General features: G+C 40.3%; 1 protein-coding gene across 12 annotated transcripts in view; it reads left to right on the plus strand.

Moving 5' to 3' along the window:
- Positions 1-437: 437 nt before the first annotated feature.
- The window catches only part of AASDH (aminoadipate-semialdehyde dehydrogenase), a 63821-nt gene continuing 51673 nt past the window's right edge, over positions 438-12585 (plus strand). For 7 of the 12 annotated variants that reach the window (XR_012158665.1, XR_012158666.1, XR_012158667.1 and 4 more), the window contains exons 1-6: positions 561-1179; positions 2218-2359; positions 4160-4409; positions 6915-7035; positions 8571-8911; positions 10418-10610. Coding sequence is in view for 9 of the 12 variants with exons in the window: in XM_073341971.1 (XP_073198072.1) it covers positions 4183-4409; positions 6915-7035; positions 8571-8911; positions 10418-10610 (882 nt within the window). In the remaining 3 variants the exon portion in view is untranslated. Of the gene's footprint in view, positions 539-559; positions 1180-2217; positions 2360-4159; positions 4410-4647; positions 5425-6914; positions 7036-8570; positions 8912-10417; positions 10611-12585 lie in introns of those variants that run through there. The other 5 variants (XM_073341967.1, XM_073341969.1, XM_073341968.2 and 2 more) reach the window with 4 other exon arrangements.

Here is a 12585-nt window from a genome sequence, read left to right on the forward strand (position 1 = left end):
CCAGCAGCGCGCATGCTCCGGGGGGGGGGCACTCGCTTGACTAAACCCTACCTCCCCTCTAAACGAGCGGAGAGCTGCGGACTGTCCTATCTCCGCCGCGCGGGGGGAGATGGTTTATCCCCGATCACCAGGAATCTCTCTCAGTAGAAAGAAAAGGAGTACTTGTGGCACCTTAGAGACTAATAAATTTATTAGCGCATAAGTTTTCGTGAGCTACAGCTCACTTCAGAGGTTGGTGTTGAGCTGTCCGCTCCAAGGCCCGCCCCCCCCCCGCTGCTGGAAGAATGGAACAGCCCGACCCTGGAGCCTCAGCATCCAATCAAAATGCAGCTACTAACCAATGCGAACACCGCTGCGCTGAAAGAGCTCCGCCAATCCGAAGCTGCCTAGAAGGAGCCTATCGGAAAAAGAGCTTCATTCAGCCAATCAAAAGTGGCGGATTGCTGTTGCTGCGTCAAGACTGGGGGCGAGCCTAGGGCGTTCTTTAGCTGCCGCCGCTCAATGGCGTCGCGGCGGCCTTGGAGAGCGGCGAGCGCAGGTGGGTGCGAGCTTCGGCGGCTGCTCTCGGGCAGGTGTCGGCGGGGGGAGCTGGCCCGGTGGGGGGGGTGGAAACGGACCGGGGCACTTGGCTAAACCGCTGCTGGGGCTGAGGGTTGTAGCCGCCTTCGTCCGAGCGCAGCCTCTCCCCTCACGCACCCGGCTGTCGGGGTCCCTAGGACCCCGGGCGGGGGTACCCTGCGTGGGCCAGAGGAGCCGTGGGCGGTAGCCAAGGCGCTGGGTCCCACCGCGGCCGGCGGGAGATTTAAACCGCTCTCGGGGAAGAGGCTGGCCCAGCGTACCCGCCCCTCAGCTGTGAGAGGACACGGTGGGTGCGGGGACCCCAGCCTTGGCGCTCCGCGGAGCCGCTCCGCCCTGAAGAGGAGCTCGGTGGTGCTGGGAAGCGTGTCGCCGACAGGCCGTACTACCTCACCCACCTCGTCGCTCTCGTCTGCGGGGGCCCTGGGGCTGCTATCACCTGCAGAGTCTGGGCTGATGTGAGGTGCGTCCGAGGGAGACTGCCGTTCCCAGCGTGTCCTGCTCTGTTTCCTGCGCTTGGATCCAGATATGCTGGGATGTGTGCCCTGGACGTCCTTCTCGGAGAGAACAGATGTGTTTAACCATCTTGCTAATTGTTTTGAGGTCTGTCAATAAATTGAATAAATAACAATCAACCAACGCTCTTTGCTTCAATAAATAATCAGCTTTAATCCAAGTATATTTCTAATTTCTACAGTATATTTTTGATGTAATGAGCAATGCTGATTGTGTCATACATTTAGGTAGTTAAATGTCATTTTGAAGCGTATTCTTGTGCTAGTTTTACAGGTCATGGTTACTTTTGTCCAACCAGGTTGCAAAAACATTTATTCCTAGTTTAAGATGTGTGCGCTTGCAAGTAATCTGGTGATATATATTATTTTGGAAAACAATGGTTTATATAAACATATTGTAACATATAAAATGGAGTGATAGCCATTAGCACTGGAAGTTTGTGGCTTTGGTTACAAAAATATGTTCCCTCTGTATTTTAAAAGGCAATGCCAACTCAACATTGCTAACAATTCCATAAACAATAATTTCCTCCTTGTCCCCTGTCAATTTTTGTGGTTTTAAATTCAAATTTTTCCTGGTTTTTCAAAAATGTTACTGTGTGAAAGATCCACATACACTAAATGCTGGCAAATTCAAAATAAAACAAACTGAAGAACTAGAAACATTTTTCTCATTAATCTTAACAGAAAGCTCTTTTAGTTTTAGTGATCATGGGTATTATTTGTAAGTGTTCCTCTGCCATGTTTATAAAAATATGTTGTTTAATGTTGATAAGCAGGCAAAAGCCTGTGTAGATGATTGAGGATATATGCCTCATAATATTTCTCACTATATAAGTCAATGCCTAGGCATGATAGAAAGTTTGGTTATCTTACCTTTAGGAAATTTTAGTTTGATCTCTCCTCTAACATCGGGTCTGTTTCTGCACCCTTGAAATCAGTGAGAATATGCCACTTATTTTAATGCGAGAAAGCCTGTTATCTTTATGTAATGTTTTGTGGTGGATATTTGTTTACAGTCAATGTAAATTGCCTGGGAGTGGAATTACAACCTGCAGGAAAACTCCAGCAGTTATTTAACAATAATTGTATCAACTCTTAAGTTTTCTTGTTTGTTTCCTTCAAGCTCATGCAGAATTTCAGCTTGATGACATTGAACATATGTGGACAATTGTGATTAAAAAATAACCGAATTTGTGCAGTTATAAACAGGTCGAAGAGTTTGTCATCAAATATTTGGAAGTAGAATCTATGTATCCTTCATAACAGTAAGTAAATGATACATATGTATGAGGAAAACCTAGGAGATTTGGTTTTGAAAGCACTTTTCTGTTTTTAATACCACAAATCTTCACTTTTATTTAAATGGCCTTAAATTACCTCTTTAAATACTTTGATCTCTTCGCTCCTTGGTGCACGGGATTGCTTTGTTTTTGAGAATTGTACGTGGTTCTTCTGCAGCAGTACACATCACTAATACTTAAGGTCAAATTCTGCTCACCTAATTTATATGCGAAGTCATATTAAAATCAATAGGACTGCTTGCACAAGTAAGGCAAACTGAACATAGTCCCTAATCAATGCAGACAGCTGGGCTCCTTGCAGTTTTTTAGTTGTTTTTGTTTTACCATGCCCACACACGTAATAAGATCTGCACAGAGAACACACAGAAGCCAGGCCCCAACCCATAAGTAGGGCCCTACCAAGTTCATAGTCCGTTTTGGTCAATTTCATGGCTGTAGGATTTTAAAAATAGTAAATTTAATGATTTCAGCTATTTAAATGTGAAATTTCAGTGTTGTAATTGTAGGGGTCCTGATCCAAAAAGGAGTTGTGTAGGGTGGGGCGTGTTGCAGTACTGCTACCCTCACTTCTGTGCTGCTGCTGGGGGAAATGCTACCTTCAGAGCTGGGCAGCAGGAGAGCAGCAGCTGCTGTTTGGGAACCTAGTTCTGAAGGCAGAACTGTCAGCATCACTAGCGCAGAAGTAAGGATGGTATGGTATTGCCACCCTTACGTCTGCGCTGCTGCCTGCAAAGCTGGGCCCTCAGTCAGCAGCCACTGCTCTTTGGCACCCAGCTCTGAAGTCCGTGCAGAAGTAAGGGTGGCAATACTGCAATCCCTCTAAAATAACCTTGTGACCCTATGCAATTCCCTTTTGGGTCAGGCCTCCCAATTTGAGAACTGCTGGTCAACCCCATGAAATCTGTATAATATAGAGTAAAAGCACAAAGACACGATTTCACGGGGGGGGTGAGATCAGATTTCACAGTCCATGATACGGTTTTCATGGCAGTTAATGTGGTAGGGCCCTACCCATAAGATCTCACACTGTAAAAATTGACTTGTCATACAAATGTGGTAATTACGTACTTGAGGAATGTGGGAAAGAAGGATTACTAAAATAGTGATGTCTACAGTCCTTGTTAGAGAAAAACAGAACATTGAACTCTTGCCAGGTAAATAAAGGGGAAACTAATTTATATTGTGAGTGTTTGTAATGTTTATGTGCAGACATACTCTGGTGAAGAAATCCTGGCTTCATTGAAGTCAGTGGGAAGACTGGGATCTTTAAATTTTATTTCTTTAAAACGAGTATTTCAGTTTACCTCTAAAGGATCCAAAATACACGTTTTATAAACACAAGCTTTTACAAAACTGAACACCAGTAGAAGTGGTTTCCTTTTAAACAAATCCAATAGAAAGTACTTCTTTCCGTTCCCCCCTCAAAAGTAAAATAATTTCCTCCAGCGTTTGCAATCTAAGCATTGCATTAGAGCATAAAAACCTGAGTGGAAATTGAATAGACTTTTTTTAATTTTTCTAATTTTAAAAGTAAGCAAATAGTAAAATAAAAAACATTTAAAATTCAGATTAAGGTTTGTAATATGAATAACTTTTTGTTAAATGATATAGTCTTTAATTGGGCACTGTCGCTTTAAATAGCTTTTAGAAGAAGTGTCATGCTGTTTTCTTGGATTTCTTTTTCACTAGACTAAGCTGCCTTTTATATTTATAATGTTAATAAAAGATTACAATGAATTCTGATTATTATTTTTATCTGTTTAGGGACTGAAGATTATGCACCTAAAATGACTCTTCAGGAGATGGTGCATCAGGCAGCCAGCCTGTATTCTGATAGAAAAGCAGTATGTTTTGATGAATGTAATAAGCCTCCAGTTTTCTACACTTACAAGGAGGTTGTTAGTCTTGCCACAGAATTAACGGTTTTCCTGCAACACTACTGTGATCACAGGGGAACATTTGAAATAGGCCTGTACTGCTATCCTGGAATAAATTTACCATCTTGGATTTTAGGGTAATACTTCTATTTTACCTCTTGTCTTCTCTATAGTCAGTCTACACTAAAGAATTTTTTTTTTTTAAATCAACAAACTTCAAAACCAGTGGAGCACTAGTAGCTAGACCCATATTAACTGATTTTATAAACTGGTTTAACTGAACTGTTTGGAATGTTATGCATCCTTATTGCTGTATTGGTAAATCCAAGGGGGGTGTGGTGTGGTGTTTTTTCTTGTAAAAAAAAAAAAAAATTCCAGAGCACTTTGGCTTGTGGCTCTTAGATTCGCTAGCAAAGCTATTAGAACTTTTAAGTTCCCTGTACCAGTGCATATCTACGTAACTGTCCATGAATATGCAGCACATCTTTGTTTAAATGCATATCTACAGACAGAAGCATATAGTCTAATTTATATGGTTTTTTTTTTCCAGACAGTCATACCTCTGTTCAGTTAACTCCCCCCGTCCTTTTCTCCATCTCCTCGCCCCCAGCCCCGTCTCTCCTCCCTCCCCAAACAAAGGTACTAATTCAGAATTAAGGCTAGGTCCAAATTTCAGGCTTTAAATCCATCTGATTTGGCTGTAGCCTGATTGCTTTGGATCTTTTCTCTAAAAGAAAATCTAGAAAATGAAATGCAGAATTAAGTTGGAACAATAAGGACACACGATTAAAATAACAAATAGTGAGGAAATGTAAAAGTTGAGGCTTCAGCACTGTCAGTTCAAGAATATTGCACATAAGCACTATTCCCTTGTTCCCTTGTTTTCTGGTTAACTAGTTTAAAATGTTACCATATACATCAGAAATAGGCTTGAAAGAATACGATTTTTGTCAGTAAATGTCAGTAGACGTTTGATTTCACTCTTCATATTAAAAAGATGATACAATATTTCCATAGATCACAATCAACATTTACAGACAGGCAAAGTAAGAAAAATGCTGCTTGAGAACATATTAGAGTCAAAATCCAGTGATTTAGACTTATGAATTAGGCTTGTTTACAAACGGACTAGTGAATAAATATTAAAAACAGGTATGATTTGTTGATTTAAGTATACTTTGTATATTTTGACATGGGGTGTTGGCAGTTTGTGTATTAACAGTTTATAAAGCTTTAACTTTTTGAATCTCAACATCAGTTATTCAGCTGTCTTACCATTGCCCCATAATTTCCCAGAACTGTGAAAATATAAATAGATTTTAAAAAATGCTTAAAACCCATAATTTTATGTAATTGTGAAAATTTAAATTGATCTAAAAATGCCTACAAATAAACAGACATCTGTCAAAATCGTAACAAAATAAAAATTGTATTCTTCCAGGCCTAATCATAAAATATATCAAACGTATGGATTGTGCAATACAGCTAAAGTCATGTGACTGCTGGAATCTTAACTTTTGCACTTCCTAAATCTCTGTTTTAACTGTGTGTCACAACCATAACATTTTATTAACATGTGACCAATGTGTGCAGCAGTGGACACAATTCTTGGTGCTTTGGGAGGCATTATGCTACACATGCATACTGAGTGACAAGTGCTTAAAGGTTCCATTGGCTTCACCAATATAACTTGTAAGTTCCTTGACCAATGAGTGTGTACTTGCACCTTTAGATTTAATGGCATTTTCTCCTGCACATGCTCAACTTCACTGATGGAAAGCAAGAAAACAGTGAGTTAAAACAGGCTTTATGTACTGAACCTGTTTTGCTCAGGCTCTTAGAGCAACTGCTGATCCCTTTATATGCTCTTTCTGCCAAATTTGGCTGGTTTTGTTCATGTAGTGTTTTACACCAGCTATCCCTTGTTCTGTTAGTGTGATGAGAATTAATTTGTAAGGGAAAGCCAAATAGAAATAGATTGATTTATTTCAAAAATGAAACCTCAGATTTTAAAAACCCGATTAATATACCATCAGTTTCATTAATCTGGATGCTCAAGGCTTTTTGATAAAGACAAAAAGTCAAGAATTCTTATTTGGTAAATTAAGCCACTAGGTGGTTCATATGCACAGTAGTGATAATAGTAGGCACTGAAGAAACACAGCAGTATAAAAGAAGCATAACTGATGACAGTGGGATGATACTTATATAATCTCTTCTCTAAAACAAAGACAGATATAACTCAAATCTTCACAAGTCAGATCTCATGAACAAGTGAGAATAAAACTGATGTTCCTAGCATGTATTATGTATCTGCTCCATGTACACATGTGCTACATGTTGTACCCAGGCCTTGGAGGAAGAGGAGCGAGCAGCGGGGGATGGGGGAGCCTCAGGGAAAGAGGTGCAAGCAGGGGCTGGGCCACAATCCAGGCTCCGGCGGGGGCTCCCCCACTTCTAGGGAGCTTCTGGCGCTTGCGTTTAAGCCTCCCCAAATGGAAGACTCACATTCCGCCTGTGTCTGGAAACTAAGGGATCTTATAGCATAAAAGAAGCATCTGTGGAATTTATGTAAAACTTAAGATATATTTTTAACTCTCTTTTACAATGCTATTAATTGACTTGAATTTTTGCCTTGTTAGAATCCTCCAAGTTCCAGCTGCATATTCTCCTCTTGATCCAGATGCACCACCAGTATTATCTACCTATTTTATGAAGAAATGTAACCTCCAGTATATCCTTGTTGAGAATGACAAAATAAATGTAAGTGTTAAGAATACTAAAAGGAACATTAAAATGAGATTTAGAAAATTGCAGCAGTTGAGTTAATTGCCTTCTATTTACCACATGCTCAGATGTAATTGTCTTCGTTTTGACAGCGAGTGGTTTTCAAGCTGTTCTGCAGTGGGTCAAGAACATGAGTCTCAACCTTAGGGGAGACTGTTAAGAAACAGGGCACAAACCCCAAATTGGCTTGGAGTTCTGTACTTAGATTTCTCCAACCAATTATCAGGTGTAAACGCCTCTGGCACTATTACAGTCTTAATGTGGAGTGACAGTCTCCTTGGGTACCACCCATTTAAGCTTGCCTTTGTGATAGATGGTCTCTTACACACAAAGTCACAACAGTATTACTGGTTTCTCCCAGTCCCAAAGGATGAGTGACTTACCCAAGGTTAGTTGCACTTTAGATCTCACACCAAAGACAGTGCTTGTAACCAATCCTATAATAACAGATCTAAAGATTTATTAAGTAGGAAAAGGAAATAGAGTTATTTACAAAGTTAAAGCAGGTGAACACGCACAGAAATGTTAGTCTTAAGTTTCAAAGAGTAATAGAAGCTTCTATAATAAGAAAACTCTATATGTCCCCTAGTGTCTTCTGTGAGCTGCCAATGAGCTAATGGGAGGAATTCACTTACATGTCTCCTCTTCCTGGGGGGTGGGGTGGAATTGGCAAAGTCTTTTGACCTCTGATATTCCACAGTAGTTCCTCTGGTGTGGTTGGGCCTTGTTTATTGGACAGACACCCCCTGTTTGAGACTACGGCCTGGTATATACTAGGAAATTAGATTGGTATAACTACATGACTCAGGGTTATGAAAAATCCATACCCTGAGTGACATAGTTAAACCAATAACCCCAGTGTAGACAGCACTAGATAGGTCAAGAGGAGAATTCTCCTGTTGAACTACTACCTCTCGGGGGACAGGAGGTTCCAGCTCTATGTTTGTCGGTGTTCCGTTGAGACCTAGAGGCCTTGGTATGAGCTAGCACCTGGTTTGCCAGCATGACAATGGTGATCTACCTTGGTTTTACACAGACATTTTCAGATAATGTGAAGTACCCGGATGCTTTTCTCTAGACATCACCTTATTTTCCGGTTCACTTATTCACTTCCATGGTTTTGTAACACATTCTACAATGGTGGGTATTGGTATTCAGGAACCCTTGCAGTATTCCTCCCCTATAGGTGTTGCACATCAAGATGGAATGCAGAGCTCTTTGAGGAAACTTCCACAACATCTAATTTACTACTGATTATTAGATCGTCATTTTTATGAGTATTAAATTCATCCACAATTTTTTAAAAAAGAGTGAGCAGCTGCTTTCTGAAAACCAGACTTCTTAAAGCTTTCTCAGGTTGGACTCCCAAAAGTGGAGGCGCTCAAAATCACTAGTCACTTTTGAAAAATTCGATCTTTATTGTTAGTAGTACAATGTGAGAATGGAGACAGTAAAACTGTGCACTGAGCTTTGCCTTTAACTTGCTTGTAAACTATTTTATTCTCTTACAGAAATTCAAAATATCCCATGCTGGCTGGTTTTACCAGAGTTCTTTTGCAATAGATCATGTTGGTTTAACTCTTTTCCAAATTAATTGGAATGATGTTGATGTAAATCTGCTGTTAGATGGCGCAGAAGACAAAACTGGAATCTCCAAAGCTACAAGTAATTGGGAGACAGATTACGTAGCTGACCTGGACCAACTTAAAGCAAAGACATCACAAAGGGGGTACATGGATGTCAGGCAGCAACATTCTTTGGCATACATCTTGCATACGTCAGGAACTACAGGGATCCCCAAAATAGTCAGAGTACCTCATAAATGTATTGTGCCAAATATTCTTCATCTTCAGTAAGTTCACTTTTCAAAGGACTGACAATTAGGGGCCAGATTTTCAAAATATCTTAATATCTAACAGTGCTTGTATTTGTTTGTCACTGATAGCTATAGTCTTGCTTTATTTTGTGAATCACCTCACTGGAGGTGATCTTCACTGGTCTGCAAAGGAAAGGGAAAAATTGCAAAAGCTAGCTGCAGCTGAGTAAGTATATAAAGCCAAGACTTGGTGCCCTTTTGAAAGTGTTATTAACTTGAAAGTAATCATATTTTACGTTCACAAAGTACATTGCAAAATAAGGTGATTACAAAAGTGTGATTAAGGGGGGATTGTGCCAAAGTCTAGTATCAGATATGGCTTTGAACTACCAGGAATGACTGAGGCAAGAATAACTTCAGTACAGTAGAAGTACTCTTCACAGATTCATTTGGCAAACAGTTGAAGCCAACTGGAGTTGAAGACCCACATGCTCTGGGTCTAACTGATTGCCATATTTGGGGTTGGAAAGGAATTTTCCCCTGGGTCAGATAGGCAGAGACCCTGGAGGGTTTTCGCCTTCCTCTGCAGCATGGGGCACAGGTCACATGTTGGTTTAAACTGGTGTAAATGGTGGATTCTCTGTAACTTGAAGTTTTTAAACCATGATTTGAGACTTCAGTAACTCAGCCTGAAGGTATGGGTCTATTACAGGAGAGTGTAGGTGAGGTTCTGTGGCCTGCAATGTGCAGGAGGTCAGACTAGATAATCATGATGGTGCTTTCTGGCCTTAAATTCTATGAGCTGCCATTGGGGGGAGGGTGTGTGTGTGGGTGGCTCCCCCTCTCCCTCCAAGTTTTCTTTCAGTCAGTTTCTGAATAGAATAATATTTATTACTTTTCTTGGATATTCATTATTCTTAACATGCTTGACCTGATTTCATTACTCCCATATATCATGTTGATCATAATACAGACATTTTATTGCTGGTACTCTAAATGAAATAAATACAGAAACTTCAAAGTTGAACTTGTGATTCTCAGATACCTCTTTCCACCTCTCATATAGTAATTATTTTCCTCTGTAAGTCCTAATTACTGTTCTAGCTTTCTTGGCTTTTCTTTGTTCTGGTAAATACCTGCTGGAAAATACTAGTAATGAAAACACTGCTAGCCCAATACGGAGTGCAGCTATAGAGCGGTACTGATGAATGAGCACAGACCATTCAAATCTGCACAGAGCTTCCTCCCCAGCATGCAGAAGGTAGATGCAGATGCCTTTCTGAAGGACATGCTCTAGCACAACCAGAAGTTACGGGTTTGAAGATGCAAGAATCACTTGGTGAAATTCTCCTGTGTATGCAGGCAGTTATACTAGATGATGTTAATGGTCCCTTCTGGCATTAAATTTTTATTAATCTGGGTACAGATGTTATGCCATACAAGTGCTCCAACTCAGGACCCCTTCTGTTTTTAAATAATGCCAACCAGTTACCAGCATTTATATGCACCAGGCTTAATAACTCTGGCCTTTTTTTGTTTTAGATCCCTATTTAAGATCACACCAGATGATATGCTGTTCATGGCCTCACCTCTGACGTTTGATCCATCTGTAGTTGAGTTGTTCGTTTCTCTGATAAGTGGAGCCTCTCTGCTTATAGTACCAAACCCCATAAAAATGATGCCTCTGAAGTTGTCTGCCGCTCTTTTTCACCGTCACAGGGTCACAGTATTACAGGTAGGCCATTCACAATGGGGTCCTGTTGAGATACAAGGGATGTATTTTGTGTCGTCTTCTTTGTTTGCCTGTGTGTGCTGCTGCTTCATGATACCAGACAGTAACGATAAAGAAGTTTTTCCTGCAGCATCAGTTCACCTTTGGTTTTTATGCACCTGTTATCCTCTTTGCTACATAGTACTAGAGCTTCATAAAGATAAGAAATTACCATTTGAAAGGATTGTTCTCAGTGATGTATGACAGATGAGATTGGACTGAAGCCAAGGCTGACATTCAGCTGAAGGCTCCTGCTAATTATGTAGCTTTTTAATTTCTTCTGACATTCACTCTGGCACCAAATAATGGGCTTGATCTTGCAGCCCTAAGTAATTCTTAATCATGGAAATAGACCTGTTGCCAGAAACGCGATAAACTAAAGTACCCCTCAATAGTGCCATTTATAACATGATAAAGTGTGAGTAATAAGAAACAGAATGGTTATTTCCTCAATAAGTTTGGCTATTTATAAGCTGTTAGCTCACCCAAGATTGCACTGGCTTCCTTTCCTGTGTGTGAGAGAGAGAGAGCTACTCCTGTGTGATCTGAATTTTAACAGACTAAAATCTAATTTGCCTATGAAGTATACTAGAAATAAGTCTTTTGTAATCCTTACTAACTGGATAAGCCGAATTGTATGTTCTGTGGTACGATATGGTACTATGCAAAGGCTAATACTTGAGTAAAAAACTTCAAAAATATCTGCTCTTGCGGGAGAGGTGGATCTATGTAAGTTGTTCTCATGAATCTAAAACTTGAAGCAGAATGTCTGTTTTATCTATAGGCAGTAATATGTTAATAGTCTGGTTAGTGAGGAGTATCCATTATTGAAACAACACAGCCTCTTAAAGTGACAGGCTTTTAATTAACGTTGCAACTGCAATACTTTTACTAGCCAGACACACAACCAGCATAGGAAAAGGTATTTTCTTGTTCAGTTCTGTCTCCAGCCTCACTATCTTCCCTCCAACTCCCAAGTCATTTTTTTTAGCCTTCCCTCCTGCATGCACACACTCTTTTTAGAGATTTCCTTCTCTCCTGGAGAAAAGTGATTGTGGGTGTAAATTCAGGTTTACTTAACAATTAAGTGAAGACACCACAGCAAAAATAATCCAGCTGTTACAAAATATTAATGGTCAGGTCCTCTTACTTCTGCTCTGTTTACAATGGAGGGAGTAAGTAAAATCCTGGTACTACAGGATACTTCTACACAGAGGGGAAAAAAAAAAGACCCACAGCAGTGAGTCATGCCATATGTAGACATACCTACAGACTCTTTTCTGGCACACTAAAACATCTTGACCACTGTCTTGCCTGATGTTTTTAGATGGTTTTTTTCCTGGCCTATTTCTCTTAAGTTGTAACCATAATTAGCAAGTCAGATGTTTCTTAAGCAGCTGAACTGTTTTTAGGGTTGATGGTGGTTGAGTCATTTTGATAAGAAGCTTTTAATTTGCATTTCCTTGAGTTTAATCACTATCTTGATCAGTAAAGGGAAGGGCCCTTAATGAAATAAATGACACTCTAGGGCTTAATTGATGATTAATTTCTGTGATAGTGTTTCTCAAACTTCAAGGCTGCTGTCCCAGGTATAAATCCAGGTATATTATGTTCCTTGCATTTCCCCTATCCACCAAACAGGTTACCTTGTCAAAGAAGGAAATCAAGCCAGTTTGGCATGATTTGTTCTTGGTAAATATATGCTGGGTGCTAGTGATCACCTCTTCATCCTCCAGGTATTTGCAAATGGAGTATTTTATACATTGCTCTAGTAGTGTCCCATGTATCAAGGTCAGGCTGACTGCACTATAGTTCCCCGGCTCCTCCTTTTTCCCCTTTTTAAAGATGGGCACTATGTTAGCCCTTCTCCAGTCTTTTTGGGAGCTCTCCTGTCATTCATGAGTTTGCAAATATTATTGGCAGTGGCACCGGCTTTCTT

The sequence above is a fragment of the Lepidochelys kempii genome, chromosome 4, assembly GCF_965140285.1.
Source record: "Lepidochelys kempii isolate rLepKem1 chromosome 4, rLepKem1.hap1, whole genome shotgun sequence".
NCBI lineage: Eukaryota > Metazoa > Chordata > Testudines > Cheloniidae > Lepidochelys > Lepidochelys kempii.